At 39.2% G+C, this 18933-nt stretch overlaps 1 protein-coding gene across 7 annotated transcripts in view; it reads right to left on the bottom strand.

Moving 5' to 3' along the window:
- Positions 1 to 781: 781 nt before the first annotated feature.
- Tbc1d4 (TBC1 domain family member 4) overlaps positions 782 to 18933 on the bottom strand; it is a 234472-nt gene continuing 216320 nt past the window's right edge. For all 7 annotated transcript variants that reach the window (XM_023709624.1, XM_004626289.2, XM_004626291.2 and 4 more), the window contains 6 exons: positions 15371 to 15529; positions 12525 to 12769; positions 9959 to 10118; positions 6675 to 6844; positions 3876 to 4052; positions 782 to 3141 (listed from right to left, as the gene is read on the bottom strand). In XM_023709624.1, the coding sequence (XP_023565392.1) occupies positions 2908 to 3141; positions 3876 to 4052; positions 6675 to 6844; positions 9959 to 10118; positions 12525 to 12769; positions 15371 to 15529 (1145 nt within the window). In that variant the 3' untranslated portion in view covers positions 782 to 2907. The remainder of the gene's footprint in view (positions 3142 to 3875; positions 4053 to 6674; positions 6845 to 9958; positions 10119 to 12524; positions 12770 to 15370; positions 15530 to 18933) is intronic.

Genomic DNA, 18933 nt, shown 5'->3' with positions numbered 1-18933 from the left:
TCGAGTTTTTCCTAATCCAGTGCTGTGGAAAAAGATATTAATAAAAGAGGTAGGTTGCCATAGATATTAAAAAGACTGTAGTATCAAGCCTATGCCACTTCCTTTTCAAAATGTTCAGTTACTACATGCAGTGCACGATAGTTAAAAGTTTTAGTCCTAATGCACAGCTGTAACTCGTTACTTAGCTGAAGGAGGATCACAAATTTGAGATCCTCCTTCACAACCTGGAAATTTAGCAAGATCTTGTCTCAAAAAAAAAAAAAAAAAAAAAGCTCAGTGGCAAAGTGCTTTCCTAACATGTGCAAAGCCCTGGGTTCAATTCTCAATGTACAAGCAAAAATTTAAATTGAGCATAAAGCCATATCATTCTTGTACTGGGTTATAAGCACCTTTAAGAATGTTCTAGAAGACATATTTTCATGTAAATATATTAGTATATCAATAAACAAGAACACTTATTTGGGAATAAATTCAATTGGAAATATTTGTGGATGTATCCGCTGTCTCTTTCCTATCTATGCGCAGACTCAAAAAATAAAAGAAGCAGAATATAAATCTGCTTTCTTCTCATCATTGATTGAGAAAGGTGCTGAAAACTGATAACAATTCACTTTTATGAACGTTTCTTAAACTGTCTTTGTTGATCTAGACTCTATTAGGAAGAATTATCAATACCTCAAATTTAAATAGTAGCAATCCAACCCATGTTAAGTTTTCTCTAAATATCTCTAAATAAGTGCTTCTCTCCCATAAGGTGACGAAATTAAGTCAATGAGTCAAGGAAGCTGCAACAATGTATTTATTGGAAACGACATTACATTAACCTGATGAAGATGTAAAATGCATGGAGTATAACTGGTACATTTTTTAAAAATCACAAATGAAAAAATCATTTTCAAAAGAAAATGATGTAAGTCACCTATATGAATACCATAATGCAACTCATCTTGATTAAACTTCCAGAATAAAGTTTACTTTAGACTGGATAACAGAAAAGATTTCCTTCCCCAACTAAAAGTTCCTTCCTCTCAACTGCATATCACATCTATAAGGCAATTTTCATCACTTGACAGGAAAACATGATGTCATAATTTTGTTTAAAAAAAAAAAAAAACTCCTACAAATAAGGAAAATTCTAGAGAACCCAAGCAACAGATCAATTAGTGGCCCTCAACTAAATGGGACACCTAGAATCAACATTCTCTAGAACCCACAAGTTGCAGTTAAGATTTTATTAGTAAGATTTTATTGTCACTTAAGAAACCACCTGGATTGAAGGACATGCTGATCTGTAATGTCATCACATACATTACGTACTGAAAGGGTTTCAGATATTTTTTCATCTGTTCATCAAAACTTCCTGAAACCTTTACTCTTGCCCTCTTTCATAAACTTCAGCTTACACATAACAAAATCTCTTTGAAGAAAATTACCCCAAATAACCCATCTGTGGAAATACAAAGACTACAAAAGAGCAATGAGGATGAATACTGGTAGGAAAGGCAAAAATGCTACATCAGTTTTTAGAGGCACTATTGTAAAATCACCTAGGAAATGGATAACTGCATGTGTTCTCTGAAAGTGACTATCCTCCCCTATAGCCAGCACGCTTGAATATCCCCTACTAAGCTCTGTGTAGGTAGGTGACGGAGTTGGGAGCCCAAAGGCAGAACCGCAGGCTTTTCATTGAGCTGATACAACTTTCTTTTTTCTTCCCGTTGGTTTTCCTTGTTTTTTTCTTAACCGTTTCCCGTTTTTAATTTTTCAATTGAAGGGAAAAAAATCATTAAGTGCTTACTAGCATCTCTCCAGTGGCCAAAGGGGGGAAAGGATTTCAACACAGTAAGTCACCTGGACACATCAATCATGACAGTATTTCATCATCCTAAATTGATGGGAGAGAGATCTAAGAGAGCTACGTTTATGGCTAAACTTCATCACTTGCTAACTGCTGCTCACCACTGTGTAGGTCATTTATATAAACAGGCAGAGAACTAATCTGAACAATTTCAGTCCTAAATCAGTGGTGGCAAACACCTGGCATGCATGCCACAGGAGGCCGTTTGTATTACTGAGAGCTCCCAAAGGGTTATCAACACTGGCCTTGTATTTTTGAGGCCTGTTATTTCCAAACAATGCTGGTCTAAACTGTTATAAAATTAACAACCCTGTTCTTTTTCTTTACCTTGAGCCGGAGAGACTCTTCCACAATGTCATGCTTTCTCCTCATGTACTTCTAACGTGAAGCCTAGTTAGACTCAAATGCATGAAGATGCAACACGCTGATTGGCACAAAGCAGGGAGAGGGAAAAAAAATCCCTCACCTTCCTAGAAAACCCACAGGAGCACGACTAGCAGCCATCTTCCTCATACAGACAACGTCAGCAGAACCAAACACAGATACACAAAGTGACAGAAAGGGTTTCACCTTTCCACCACTGAGTGAAACATGCTGCTCTTTGGAGAAAAAAATACATTCATTTTGTTTTCAAGTATATCTCAATATACAAAGATGCTCTAGCTTTATTTCACTTTATAAAGACAAAAAGATTTTACATGTACCCAAGGAGAATTCCAGTTGAACTTCTTGGGTGTGGATTTCATGAAGTTCAGACTTAAAAATAATTGCCTTCTAAATAAGTCTACTCATTTTATTTGAAAGCGGGAACCCTTTATGACTATTTTATATATATGTACATAGTCAGCAACAAGAAAAACCAGTCTGTATCTGTACAATGGCTTAGGATTGGCATGCTCTAATGAGAGCGGCAGCTGCCTGCTGGCTCAGCTCAGCCCAGGCGATAGGTGGTTCCTCCAACATAGGTGTCCTTCTGGGGCCAGGGGGACACTGGCCTTTCCTCCCTGGGGCTCTCAGAAGCACCTTCTGCTCCAACCACATGTCCTGAATTATGGCTTATTTCCTATCTTAGCTTTGTTGTTAGGGTTGCAGTTGAGTTCCTTCAGCAGTGATTCACAGTTGGCCAGGGCATCGGCTGGCAGAAGCTTCCGGATTTGCTCCACTGTCTTTTGATAAGCCACTTTCTCCTGTTCCAGGGTCCGGATTAAAGTCTTCATTTTGGTCTCTCTGGTCAGAAGATTTTCCAGGTTTGATTCTAGGGCCTGGATCTTAGCATGCGCCATCTGTTAGGCAAGGAAACAAAACAGTCCCCCAGCTCAAGACTTTGAAGTGTCTTGGTGTTTATTATAGCAGCAGCCAGGCCTCACACATATTAAGTAATTATATGCAATTATTTAAGAAAGTATGACAAGATGCAAATGTCAGAATCTACCAGATTTTTAGGTCCCTCAAAAATGTAACTAAGACCACTAACATGATTCATCTCCTCTCACTGACTATAGCAACAACGCAGGGCTGAAACACCACTGTACAAACTGGGGTCCTCACGAGACACTCTCTGGGGTGACAAAGAGTGAGTGAGGTGTGACCTTCCTGAAAAGGAAGCCGGAGATTGTTGGCATGGCCTGCCAGTGCCAGTGCACAGCCCTCTGCCTGCACGTGCAGGGCTCTCTAAACACATCCTTGGAGTCCTGTGTGTTCTGATGGGCATCAAAGGGTCCCCAAGGAACTTGATGACTACACGAAAGTATCACTGAAACCTCAGTAAGAACTAAGAACAATCATTAATATAAAATGGGTGCAAACTCTCCACCTCTGAGGAGATGCTGCCTTAATCATTCTTCAAATATCCAAGTGATAAGAGAGAACTACATCAATTGTTTTTTTAAAAGAAGAAATTATATTGGCTCTATTTTGAATAGAAAAACCTGAGAAAAATTTTATGAACCAGAGCTCCTAAGATGAAGCAGAAGTTCAGAGCTATTCTTAGGGACTAATCATTTCTTTGTTTCTTTACCTGTAGCTTTTCTAAGAGGTCCATGTTCTGTCTTTTCAGCTGGCTGTTGGCCCTCTCCAGCTTCTCCAAAGGCTCGTTATCCTCACAGGCATATGATGATTCCTGGAGCTCATCCTGCAGCACATGGTATTCCACCTCATAGGCGTGCAGCTGTTTAGAAATATCCATCTCAAAAACCTGCCACAGAAACAGCTGAGGTCAGTCTGGGCTTTGGTACCCACATTTTCTGGGTGTATGCTGTGCACCCAAAATTCTGTGTCCTTCGTACCTGTTTCCAAATAGTTATTAATGAGAAATATGAAGAAGGCACAGACACACGAAGAAAAAAGAGATGTACTGGCAATAGAAGAACAATTAGATCACAGACTACTTGTGCTCAACTGAGACATTCTCGTGGCAAGATCGAGACAGAAAAAGAAATTAAATTTCAAGAATGCTTTGCCACCAAAATAAAAATGGTAGTTATGGACCAATTATTACCTATGTTAGAGGCAGCTGTTGCTGGCCAGCTAGCAAAGCTACACAGAGTATTTCTGTGATACAGAGACCAAAAACATTTCCAATGTATTTATCAATGGAGCGGAAAGGTCTTAATGGTTCCACCATGTGCTCTTCTATATAAACCTCTTGTGAGTCCTTTATACATCCAACCCCAAGAGAATCCTCAAAACTGCTCTCTGAGCTGTATGGTTTAAGTGGGCTGCTGTCACTCACCTATTATTACAAAAAAGGAAGAGGCATGGGTCTGTTACTGATACCCTGAAGGGAATAAAGAAACCACAAAGAAGAAAAAAAGAAAAAGAAAAAAAACCTGACCCTATTACTAGAGAAATTCCAATTTTAGAACTTCAATAAGGGAATTTCTAGACTGACTTGTCATCCTCTGAAATTGCATCATTTTTTCCTTGCCTAGCAGGTATGATGTACTATTATACACTAAAAACGATCTGCAAATACTTGTAATCCTCTGGGAAGCTGAGGCAGGAAGGCTAGAGTGTAGCTCAGAGTGAAGGTCCTAGTCTTAACCCCCACAACAGTGGATGATGGGGGGGCTATGGTTTTGTTTGCGTAAGCATGAAAAAATATCCAGCACTTTACACATATTTTAATTAAAAATCAAGTCACACAACAGGATTTACAGTATGTTTTGACTTACAGAAAACTCTATACATATTTATGTGTCTATACAAGCAGAGGTTTGTGCAGTAGGCCATCGCAAAGACCATCCTGGATGTTGAGTCTGCACTTTTATTTTCCTCTTTGTGCTTTTCTGCTCTATTTGTGTTTCTTTACAGTGTCCATAAATAAAACTCATCAAGGTCTCTTTCAATATCAGCACTTCATTCCACAGTTAATTAACCCCAATTGTCAGGCAGTTCTCTCTAATATCAAGTCCAAAAATACCTGACTATAAATTCTATCCATTAATCCTAGTAGTAATCTGTAAAGCCAGGCAATCCCTTCATTAATTTTGGAGACAAGTAACATCTGATCTCAGCTTCCAAAACCACACTTCTCAACAGTTTGTAAGTCAGAAAAGGGTGTTTCTGAGAAATAAACAAGCAGGTAGGTAGGCTAAAAGCCACACTCTCTTGCTTCCAGAATATCTGAATACATCGCTGCTCAGCTTTTTGGCTAAGACAAGTACAGTGTCTGTTCTTATCAGAATAACTTAATACATAAAACTACTGACAGATTTTATAAAATAATCTGTGATTTAGATTTCATACAATGGAAAAATGATTTTATATATGATAATATGAGTTTATATTCTTGTATTAATTAGAGCATATGAAGTGGAACAAATCTATTTGAACCAAGAGGAAGCATTTTGAAGGGGATTACTGGCAATGTGTATTTTACTAAAATAATTCGTGGTACACTTTAACGACCCCTGGGTATCTTCCACTTGCCCGTTCAGCATGAGGGAGCAGCTTCCCCCTGTTCTGCTTCCTGGGCACCCAGGCATCTGGGTTAACGGCCCTAATGTTTCCACCTCTGTAAATGTTCCCACAGAATCATCAGAGCAGGCCCAGGCTCCTGATGTAAGTTTCACAAACTTCTTGGAACATTACTGTCTTACTTTGGAGCTGAGAAATAATAGGGTTCACAAGTGCAGTCTGGCAAGTGTACGCCACACAATAGAAAAGTTACTGACACAGTAATGCCATGTGTATATACAAAGTAGTTAGCACAGATACACAGCTACTTTCTCTTAGTTCAATGAGAAGAAAGTATGAACTAAGTGTTTAGACAAGATAGCATCTCCATATCTAATAGGCAATGTATTAATTATTGTAACTGTCCTACCAACCTGTTTTGAAACTGCCTCACTGCTACTTTCTCAATAAAATTAATATAGAAAAGTAATGCCAATTAATAAATTTTAATGAAAACAAGCTAGAAGATTACACAGACCATTGTGTTCTCTCATCACATGGCCTCCTTGTATATTCTACAGCTCAATGGTATTACAAAACAGACCCCATTTTATTCTCAGATCTTCCTGATTCTGTAAGGTCTTTGATCTCAGCACTGGCTTAAATTGAAAAGCTTCCTAGGATTCATTCTGTAACACTAACCTACATTTCCTGTGCAGAGCCACACAGACAACATCCTGCTATGTACGTTTCACAATGTTTTATTTCTAAGTAAATCTGAGAAACATAAACAACAAAAAAATCTTGAAGATAATCATACCTGTCAAACAAAACTACATTTCAGTGCTAAAGCATTTAATATGCAAGCCATAGAGGAATTGCGATAACCTTCTATTTTTCATTATTATTTAAATCATACCTGGGTAATAATTTTTTCCATTTCTGAAGTGTTCATATCAGGTAGCCTGCTTTTTAAGAATTCAACAATGTTCTCAAAGCTTTCACACTGCATGATGCATGTCTCTTGGCTGCTTAGAAGGCTCAATGCAACCTTAAATATAACTTCAGTTCCCTGAAGGAAAATGATATCTGAAAGAGACAACTGAGATTATCAAAACTGTATACCTACTATCACCAAAAGAGTACTGTGTGTGTGTGTGTGTGTGTGTGTGTGTGTGTGTGTGTGTGTTATTCCTCAAGCAGAACTAGAGATTATTTTGCAAAAGAAAACATCTGGCCAGGAAGATAGCTCAGTGGTCTAAGCACCTGCCTGGCAAGCCTAAGGACCTGGGTTCAATCCCTGGTACCAGATGCCATGCCAGCCACCAAAAGCAGGCGTGGTAGTGCACACCTGAAATTCCAGTACTGGGAAGGGTGAGACAGGAAGGTCACTATAAGTCTATGCTGCATAGTGAGACCTTGTACCAAATAAGTAATAAGAGATTTTAAAAAAAGAATATTTGTGACTCAAAAAATGTTTGCTTGTCCTTATAAATTTTTCTTTTATTTTATGAAGGGTTGGGTGACCTCTTTTTTAAAAAATTATATAACTGAAACAAATCAATGGATGTCTGAGTATCCCCTATTCTTATTAGGAATCTCAGATAGGGTTAAAATAAAAATAGACAAATTTGCATATGGTGATCTATATATTGTTTATAACTTGCATAGCACATTTAGTGGAAAATGGATAAACATCAAAGATTCAATATTTAAATTTTTCTTCACAATACAACATAAAAACAAACTGACATAACCAATCAATATTTTGAAATTCTCATAATAGCAAGTAATCCAGTTAATATGTGAACAGCAAAAAATTGAAGGAAAAAAGACTTAAAAGTAAAATCAAAGCAAGTATTAAAAAAAAAAAGTATCAAAGACAAAAAAGAAAAGCAACCCTTAATCTAAACTCTGCTTCCTTGCAAATACAAACATGCAAAGGTTTTGAAATATAGCAGATACAATGGTATGGAAATTTTTCTCAATATATAGGCCAATCTTCTGTCAAAAATATACAATGGGGAGTCTTTAAAAAAGGGGAAGTGTACGAGAATTATTTCGAACATGGTCATTCTTTTTTCTCTTGCATCCTTTTGTTTCCTGAAAGTCTTTTTTTTACTGGAGTCAAAGGAAAAGACTGAGTAATTATCACATAGCTGACAGTTTCAGTGACATAACAAGGACAGACTGCAAGAGCATTTGTTTCTTGAATTCCTGATATCAAGCTTCCAAGGGCAAGACAATGAGAGCCACCCTGCAACATTTGTCACACTTGATAGAGAAATACATATGGAAAAGGACTGCACATATTTCTCTGAAAATTACATATATAAAAAAATTTCTAGAAGACTCATTAATAAGAACTCAACCTCCAGAGAGAATTTCAAAAAAACAATCATCTCTGTTAAATAAACAAGAGAAATCTGGCACCAATTTGATTTAGTGAACTTGATTTTATTCTCTTGTGACACTTTGCTTACTGACTGTAGTCCACTAATCCAGTGTACACTGAACCACAGCCCTCCTCATAGGAAAGACTGAAAATTATAATCATTACATACATGTGTCACACACATCCTCAGAACTGATGCTTTCCCAAGAAACACTCTTCCTACTTGTTATGTTCTTTCATTTTTAAAATGCTAGTAATGACTTACAAGTGGGCCAGTACTTAAATTTGACCCAAAGCACCAATTCAGCACAAGCACCTTTGAGAATGGACACTGATGACTTTCACTTGAGGCCACTGAGATCCCAAACAACATCACTAGGACAAAGTTCTGGTGAAGAGTTACTGTTCTTATTTTTCCTTTTTCTTTTAAAAGACAGATTTGGACAAACCTAACCAAAAACTTTTAAACAGATTTAGAGACCCCTAAAGGGAGTATAAATCATGTCATATTTCTTTTTATCCAGTTTCAAGCACTATAGTCAGAGTAAAATAGGAGCTCAGTAACTTCCTCTGCCTATGTTTAATATCTTTTATGAGCTACCCAATTTTAGAGGTGACAACCACCCCTACACAGGCATGATTGAAGTGTCATTAAACCAAGAAATAAGAACAAAAGTAACTGGGTCAGCAACCAAAAGTCAGATTGAGACACGCCATTAGAAGTAATATTGATAACATAAAAAGATACACATATAAAAAGATTTCTAGAAGACTCATTAACAGGATCTCAACCTCCAGAGAGAATTTCACTGGAGAAAAACAATCATGTTTATTAAATAAACAAGAGGAATCTGGCACAAATTTGATTTTTTTTTTTTTGTTTTTGCAGAACCGGGGATTGAACTCAGAACCTTGTGCTTGCCAGGGAAGCACTTATTCTACTGAGCCATCTCCCCAGCCCCTACCAATATGATTGAGTGCAACTTGATTTTATTCTCTTGCTAAAATTTATTTATTGATTGTAGTCCACTAATGCAATAAGAGAACACGGTTCTTTATGTTTTAAACCCATGTTCAAGACAACAATGGGGAAAGGGGACAAAAGAACAATATCAAAAAACAGAGACATGATGTATATAAAAATCAAGGGGCTGAGGAGATAGCTCAGTGGTCTAGGAGCCTGCTTGGCAAGCACAAGGACCCAAGTTTGAAGCCCAGTACCAGGTGTTATGCCAGCCCCAGAACCAAGGGTGTGCTGTGCCAGTCACCGAAACCAGGTATGGAGGTGCACACCTGTAATTCAAGCACAGGGGAGGCTGAGACAAGAAGATCACTCAGAGTGTGAGCTATGCAGCGAGACCCTGTACCAAATCAATAAATAATTTTAAAAATCAGTAAAACCATATGGAGTATGCCCCTTATCCACATTTTTAAAAGTATACTCTAACTTTTAAACAAAAATAAAAATAAGGGGGGCCAGGGAGATAGCTCAGTAGAATAGGCGCTTGCCTGGCAAGCACGAGGTCCTGAGTTCAATCCCCAGTACTGGAAAACAAAAAAAATAAAAATAAGAACTTTTACACAGTTTACTCAAATATAGGAGTCCATTTTTTCTATTGAATCTTAAGTATACTTAAGACTTACCAAAATGGTTTTAAATTCCTAGAATAGAACCAAGTACATGTATTTAATTCTATTAGCAATTTGCTATTCTGTGTAACACATGATAAAGTAATCAGGTATCACAGGGCTAGAAGTACAGCTCCTGAAATAAACAACAATCAATAGTAACAGTAAGAGTCTCTTACCAAAGACTCTGGCTACGAATCCCAGTGGAAACTGAGAGGCGAACAACGTGAGGAACCAAGGGGCTGCGTAGAGACTGGGGCTGATTTCATTTTCTTCAAGATGATTATAGAGTTCTCTGTGGTAGTCATGGAGGAGCCGGGACAGCTGGTACATTTGAATCTGAAGTTAATTTGGAGAAGAAAAATAAAATACTGTGCATTTTTTTGAGTGTGTGTGAAAAATACTAACTTAAATTTTATTATCCTAATATTTAATAACAACCAACATATATTCAACAGTAGTAAAAATAATATGACTTGATTTTCATTATGATTTTAAAGTTGATATTCAAGCCAAGTTCACTCAACTGAGTTTATAAAGCAAGTCATTCTAAGTCTACGTAACTCTCTTGAGCAACACTTTCTACTATGACTGAGTACAGTGGACACACCTGGCAATAAGACCTTCCCTCTGGAAGAGGGCACTGCTTTTAGAATTTAATCTGAACTCTCCTGGCCTCCACTGTAAAGATCCTACATGTTTGCAGCAAAGCCTGAATCTATTCTCAGGGTGCACAATTTGGTCCACGATAGAGTTCTGGTCAAGGCCACATTGCTAAGATGGAACAGAGGCTCAGAACGTCCCAGAACCACAATCTTGAGATGTCTTGTCTCACACCCAAGTCATTCCAGCAACATGCTTGTCGTGACAAAGGGGATTAAAACGGTGCAACTGTTTCTGAATACCACTCGAAGTAGAAGGGAAAAACATTTCATTTGACTACTGAGTTGACTACTAGCATGTCAGAAAACATTTTAAAGACATCCTGTGATGTCTGTGACATTCAACATAAAGCAACAGGAAATAATAAACAAATTTGTGAATTGTGCTTTAATTTAAACTTTTATCCACGTAGCCAAAGGACGAGCAGTGGTTCTGTGTTCAATGATATAAGATAGACATTTTGATGTGACATGTAGAAAATGTTTTATTAAATCAGAGTAATTTCTTTCACAAGAAGAAATCCTTAACACATCACCTTTACATAGGCAGCACTATGAAAATGCCTACAAATAACCTAATATATTTTGAATTCAGCAATGTTTCCAGAGCATAAATGAGGTGACTCCCTTGGAGAAATAAATCATAAAGTACTATACATAAATATAGCAAATCCTGCTTGTTACCTACAACATACACACTTGGAAACTGTTCCCACAGAAACTGTAAAAAGAGGAAATCAAAAGGCCACAACAAATTTTAACTACAAAATAAGTAGCTGAGCTAAAGTTAAAGTTTTTAAGTGAAATTAATATCTCAAGTCATGTTGAAAAAAAAAATCATCTATTTCTCTCAGGCCATTTATAGTTTATCTATCAGCAGAAGAAATAAGGCATTCTGATTTTCCTGGACAATTGTGATCATAACAAAGAAGCACTAGTGCAGTGTTTAGTATTTTTTAAAGGATCTTACTTTACACCTCTCCCCAACTCCCATCTTCTAAGCCTGCGATTGAGGACATTTCTGCCATCAAGGTCTATTTGGGCAGATGAAAAGAAATAACTCAAGCTTCACACGAAGCTTTAATAATAAAATCCTGTTTGTTAAACATGAATAATCTCCAATTGTTCATTAGCGTTAAAATGGCAAATCACTAGACGGAAGACACAGAGGTCTAGGGTGATGCAGAGATGAGAAGGGAGGAGAAAAGATGGAGAAAAAGAAGACCAAAGAAGACCAGTGACTTCAGAGGGATCAGAAGACCCAAAGTATGATAAAATACAAGTATTTCAAATTGACAGAAAACTTAACCTCACTTTGTAGACAAGGTAACTGAAATACAAAGCCAAGCTCATCTCTAGTGAAACAAAGAATTAGGGATGCTATCAAGAAAACCTAAGCCCAATGAAATGGGTGTTTTTTGAGTTCTGCCATATAAATGGACAAAGAACTTTTTAGTGGAGAAGTTGTTGCACTTTACCACTATGATAGCTGCATCTTCTTGTCTATGATCCACAATCAAACACTATTCACAAGTACTTTCCATTCTTTGAAAACAAAACTATTTTCAGTACTGGGGACTGAAGGTGGGACCTTCACAGTGAGTTAACTCTCCAGCCCTTCCCCTTTTTATCATAAGACAAGGTCTTCCTATGTCTCTAAGTTGCCCAGGCTGAGCTTGAAGTTGTGATCCTCCCACCTTGGCCTCCCAAAATGCTAGGAACACAGGCCTGAGGGTCTGGCTCCCATTCAGTGAAATTCTGGTGACAGCTATCAAATTGTTGTTTCTGAAAACCTGAGATAAGTCCTTACAATGAAGTACAAACAAACTGTTTAGGAAAAACAGTGAAAGATAAAACATTCCATAGTCATTATTTGACCTGTTAACAGACCAATTAATACTCATGAGCTAGGACCAAATCCCTGCAATTATGTGTCCTGGGGAACATGCCCTCTTCATTTGCCCACATTCTAAGACAGTAATTCCAAACTCTCTTCATGGTGAACTATCACTCAGAAGAGAACTGGTGTCAAAGGTTGCTGGTGAGAGCCTCCCGGTTTCCTCATGAAAAGCCATCGTCATACCTGGAGTGAGGTCATGTCAGGTCTGTACTGCTTGCGGAAGCCTAGGTCATACATGAGGAACTTCAGCATTTCAAAGGCTTGCTCTTCACTCATGTGCAGAAGCAGGACTCCGGCCACAAAGCTGATCCCCTGACAGTAGCCCACTTCTTTGTCCAGCAAAGAATATGCTTTCAGAAGATTAAAAAGAGATAGCTGCCCTGCCCCAAGCTGTACTGAAAAGTAAGGGTGAGTAGGAAATGTCCTTCCTGCAGAGTAAAAACAGAGAAAAAAATTTTTTCAGATACTCTCATGCTTTGGAGATCAGAGTGAAAATATAAGTGATGAATACGGTGAGCTCCAGGAATAAGTGAACACCTTCTCCCAAATGAGGAATCTGACTGTTATGTGAATATCCATTAAGAGCCCACCAACCAGTCTCACTTTAGCTCTAGCTCTAGCTTACTGAGTCTTACATGCCAGGCTACTACTATCCTAATTCCACATATACAATACAAGGGAAAATAATTTTTGTTAGCCAATATTTCTTTTTAGCAAAACAAAACAAAATCCACAAACATATCCACGAGAGGTCCAGAAGATTAGAACATAAAATTTATCTTGATTGTACAATAAGTCAAGGCAAGTTCTAAATTCATATAAAGAACACCCTCTAACTGAAATCAGAGTTCTGTAAGAGGTATCATGTTACTTTAAAAGACGTCTGGGTACTCCATAAAGACATTTATCTCTGCTTTTCTTGTAATATGACTGGGAAAACACTTTAGTTTTCATTTTGCTTTGTGTTGAGTCTATTATTAAGGAAATACTTCTTTTCCAAATATCCTTTGTTGTCTATTCCTTAAAATCACATAGGCTCCTTTTCTTTCTTCAACATACACGAAAAGGACACATAAGTGTCTAATGTGAGCAAAAACCACAGAAGGCTGGGCTGATTTGAAGTACATTCCCCTATAAAATTTACCTCTGGGTATACAGTTACAAGGGCAATGCCAGCTGGCAAATGCATGCCAGTCCTGCATGCCTAAAAAGCTGGCACTGAGCACGAAGCAGACCCATCTTCTCCCCCATGACTGTATACGCTGATCTCAGACTTTTTTGTACCACACATGAAATGACTGTGAAATGATTGCTCATGGCAGAATTTGCAAGAATGCCGAAGTTTAAAACGTTTTCTACCACATATGCTTAAAAGTGATTTTTTTTTTTCCAGGAACTGATAAGATTAAGTGCAGAGTAAGGGGAAGAAATGAGAAAAATAACAAGAATATGCTGCAGAAACACAGATGGTTACAAATAGAGTGAACTAAGAAAATTTTTAAAGTATCATTTTACTGTCTTAAAAATTTTGCTAAAGAAAACTATAAATACCCTACCTATCCAAGAAATTGAGTCCAGCTCCAGTTCAGCTTCACTGGCCTGTCCCTGAAATCATCTCTCGCTGCGAGGATATAGGGGTTAATCCTGATGGTAACCCCTCAATCCTGGATTTCAACAATACTTAAGGGGGTCAGGGAGATGGCTCAGTAGAATAAGTGCTTGCCTGGCAAGCACAAGGGCCTGAGTTCAATCCCTGGTTCCATCAAAAAAAAAAAAAAAAAAAAAAACTTAAGGTCATGGATCCACAGCTCTGCAAGGGACATCCGGGATTGGTTGGTCCAAAGTCCCTTCCTAACAGAGAAGATGGAGACGCAAAAGCAGAGCAGTTTATCTCAGACCACAGTTGGTGGTAAAATCAGGACAAGAACTCTAGCGTTCAGTTTCTCTATAAAATTTCCAATTTATCTAGTGGGCCCAAGAAGGATTTCATTGAGCTAGGCTCTTTCCCAACAAAAGCCACTTGCTATCCAAAAGGAACAGAAGTAAAACCCAAGTTTGGTCAGTGGTATTTTATAAATCCTACCATAAGATTATGCCAAATATAAATCAATCCTGTTGCCCTTCAGGGGTTTGAGTAACATCTGGCCATCTGAAATGTATCACAACTTTAGTACTCATGAAATAGTCAAGTAACAATATTAAGGTATTTTAAAATAATAAAGTATACACGATAATATCATATAGAAAAATCGAAAATATGATCTTTAAATCATACCATTTTTATTTTCCGCAGTTATAGGAAACTCAGCATTAAAAAGACTGCTTTATGTTGATAATGGAAATCTCCCCCCTCCCCAAGTATAAGCACTCATCTATCAGCAGTGAGACAGTTTTTCATCCACCTGATAGGTGGTATGTATGTTTTCCACAAAATCCTTTACTATACTGCTTTTTTTCTAGGGGAAAAAAAAAGTGACTCACTCCTTTCCTTTTGTAAAGAGTAGAAGACCAGGTCCACCTGGCACTGGCTACTCCTACACCTGCAGGCTTCCCAGAACCACCCAACCACTCATGGAGCCAGAGGCAGACAACTATTGTATTGCTCCTGAAAAAGATACCTCAAGATTTGCTTCCATCCATACATGCAACAATTCTTAAAACATCTTCGTTAAATTTTCTGCTCTCCATTTAACCCATTTAAACTTAAATCAACATCAGCTTACATTAAGATATAGTCCTCCATCCCAAGCAAAAGCCATTTGCTCAAAACACAGTATCTGGAGCACTCCATAATATGACCTCTGTAGCAATGTGGATCGTAAGGGGATTCCTTTTTCATAAAGTTTTGGGGTACAAATTCCATTTTATACTTGGGCATGTGTGGAGCATTCAGTCAGGTATAAAGCCATCTTACCACAGAAACAAAGGCCAGCAGACAGTGGGTACCAACAAATCCTCTCCGTCAGTACCAACCAACAAAAAGAAAAAATCTGCTCACTTGCATAAACTCCAGTCAGAGCCACACATACCCAAGTCCACCAGGATCGCGTGCTGCTGAGCGGTGAGCTGCTTTAGAAGCTCCTTGTAGGACGTGTCAGGGGGCTGGTGCTTATTAGGCAGCCGGTGTCGCAGCCGGTACTGCAAAGCTAGGAACTGCCAAATTTCTCCTCGTCGACTCTTGGGAACTCCTAGAATCAAAAAGATTAAGAACAAAGCAGAGCAAAAAGAAAAAGAGCCCTGGAATCACGTTGCTAAGCTGTAGCTGGTAAACTACGTACTGTCCTGCACCCCATCCCCGGGGCACACGGTACAGTGTCCGCACGAAGCATACTGTGTGACAAGCTACAGCTCCTGACACTTTGCAGATGAAAGCCTCCAAAGAATGCTAACGATGATAGCTATATTAGTGGTAATATCAACCAACAGAGATTCACCACCAAATAAAACGATTGAAAAGTTTTCACTACTGAGCATTGTCATTCACAAAGAGAGAAAAACGCTGTGAGGAGATAGCCAATTATGATCAGTACCACTTTACAGCTGCAAAAGGTTGCAAATAGCGATTAAATAGCTTGCCCCAGTTCACACAGCTAGTAAGTGACCACAGAGAATCAGAGCTCTCAAAGTCTGGTTTTAGGAGCCAAATCCTAAAATCTCAAAATTTGTAACCACCCAACTTCACCTTTTATTTGGCATAAAGTCAGCAACAAATGCTAATCCTCACATTATAATTTCTAAACGTTTGTCATCCACAAATATTGTAAAACCAATAATTAAGTCATTCCTATATAGCTGTCATAAAAGCACAAGACAATAAAAATAGGAAGCACAACAAGAAGGTATAACTGAAGCACTCGAGAACTACATTCAGCCATTATGAACAAAATACTTAGCACTTCTAATGAAATATTAACTCTACTACACTTAAAATCCAAAGAATAGTTGAAAGTATGCTAAAACTATGTTTTTCTATAAAGAGACAGGGAGTGGAAATGACAAAAATTTCATGCTACAAGGTATACATAACTTTGTTGTACTAAGTTTGCAATTCATGAACTAGATAACAGCTTCATCAACTCCAGTTGGTTAAGGAAAAGTTCAAAGGCAGTTGTCTCTCCTGACTACAATCCTAGAGCTTGCAAAAGGTAAAATATTATTGCCCAGCAGGTAAACCTCAGGCTTGACCTGATTTAGAAAGCTCCCACCAAGGGCCAGCAAGATAGCTCAGTGGACTAAGCACCTACACAGGCAAGCACAGGGGTCAGGGCTTTGATCCCTGCCACCATATTCTATGCCAGGCCCGCCCCCGGGGCACACTAAGCCAACCACTGAGACCTATCGTGGTGGCACACATCTGTAATCCCAGTGTTGCGGAGGCTGAAAACAGGAGAATCACTACAATCCAAGCTGTGTAGTGAGACCCTGTACCAAACACATATTAAAGAAAAAAAAAACTACAGAAATTAGAAACCTCTCAGCACAACACAGGTCCAAGCTGCCTTTGCTGGTCCCTGGCGCCACGCTCAGCCATAGGACAGAAGATTGTGGTTATTTCCACATCTCAAATTTCTAGCTCCTGCTGTTTCTTTTATGGACTTCCACGCTCCCTGATCTTATGGCCCAAACTGTTATTGTTATCCAAGCTCTCGTGGATAAGCTTGAGTGCTATCCTTTCTGCTCAAATGTTCGCTATTATCTTTTAGAACACCCTTTTTCTCATAGAATTTGATCCATATTGTAATGCTGCCATGTTGGCTTACACTTAACTCTGACCATATGCTTGTCTATTTTCCCCACTGTGGATAGTGAGGTCATTGGGAGCAGGGAGCAGACGTCCATCTCTGAAGGATGAAATCCAAGAACATATCTTGCTACTTAAATGTATGCTGAATTAATTAATGAATAACCACACATAAAGTGTCATTTTTAGGGGCTGAGGAGATAGCTAAGTAGAATAAGCACTTGCCTTCCAAGTGCAGGGTCCTGAGTTCAATCCCCGGTCCAGCCAAAAAAAAAAAAAAAAAGGTCATTTTTAAAGAATAACTTTCATTAGCCAATTAATCGTTATTGATTTGAGTGAGCTGTTTTATTACCCATGTAACAAGTGAACAAAAAGTTAACTCGTGTTAATTAAATAAGCATTAATTGGCCCAAACATGAACTAGGCCTCCAGTACATGATGAAGCACAGAGATGGTTCTGAGAATATTCTCAGAGAGATGATGTTTTAGTTGATATACTGTGTCAACTTGGCTGAATCAGCTTGGGCAGTTCACAGCGTGGGGGTCTAGCTCTGCAGGTGGGCAGGGACCAGGAATTCCAAAAGTCTTCCTGCCATCCTGCTCCGCTTCCGTGGAGAAGTCCCATTCTTTGGAGGAGCTTGATCTTTGCAGCTGTGCCACTTTGGATGAACTACCACCTTCGCTGTGGAGCACCGGTCTTCGCGGTCAGCACAGAAGAAGACAGAGGCTTGATGGATGCAGCTAAGTAGAATAAGCGCTTGCCTGGCAAACGCAGGGTCCTGAGTTCAATCCCCGGTAACGCAAAAAAAAAAAAAAAGTCATTTTTAGAGAATAACATTTATTAGCCAATTAATCATTGAGTGGGCTGTTTTATTACCCATGCAACAAGTGAACAAAAAGTTAACTCATGTTAATTAAACAAAACATTAATTGGCCCAAACATTAACTAGGCCTCCAGTTCGTAATGGAGCTCAGAGACAGTTCTGAGAATATGTGGTCTCAGAGAGATGATGTTAGTTGATTCACTGTGTCAACTTGACTGAATCAACTCCAGCTTGGGGGGCTCGCCCTGCAGGTGGGCAGGGCCCAGGAATTGAGAAAGGCTTCCTGCGTTCCTGGCTGCCTTCCTGCCACCCTGACCCTGCTTCCGTGGGGAAGTCCCAGTCTTCAGAGGAGCTTGATCTTCACAGCTGCTCAATCTTCGCTGTGGAGCGCCAGTCTTCGCAGTCAGCATACAAGGAAGAGAGAGACTTGATGGACACAGCTGAGAAGAATAAGCGCTTGCCTGACAAGCACAAGGTCCTGAGTTCAATCCCCAGCACCAACAAAAAAATAAATAAATAAATAAATATGGGGTAATAACAAGAGTAAATATAATACAGTGGCTATATGAGAAAGCTTTGTTCAACAGACCCAGAGCACAGGCCCAGCAAGTGAGACCGTCTGGGGCAGCCGGATCCTGAATAGACCCAGAGCGCAGGCCCAGCAAGTGAGACAACCCGGAGCTGCCAGATCCTCAATAGACTCAGAGCGCAGGCCCAGCGAGTGAGTGAGATGACCCAGGGCCCACGGATCCTAAATAGACCCAGAGCCCAGGCCGGGCGAGTGAGCGAGACTGCCCAGGACCACCGGATTCTGAACAGACCCAGAGCCCAGGCCCAGTGTGTGAGACCACCCGGGGCCTGCCAGATCCTGAACTGACCCAGAGCGCAGGCCCGGCGTGGAACCCTTCAGCAGAACTCCCTGCAAAGAGGCTAGAGGCAAGACCCACCCAGCTGATTCAGGAGCAGAACATCTTGCCAGAATGACACAAAGGGTTCAACTCCAACGGCTGCAGCAGGAAGCTCCAAC

This window comes from Octodon degus, unplaced genomic scaffold, assembly GCF_000260255.1.
Source record: "Octodon degus isolate 3935 unplaced genomic scaffold, OctDeg1.0 scaffold00013, whole genome shotgun sequence".
In the NCBI taxonomy this organism is placed as follows: Eukaryota; Metazoa; Chordata; class Mammalia; order Rodentia; family Octodontidae; genus Octodon; species Octodon degus.
The sequence above is the reverse complement of the archived record's forward strand: the minus strand, read 5'-3'. Positions and strand labels throughout refer to the sequence as shown.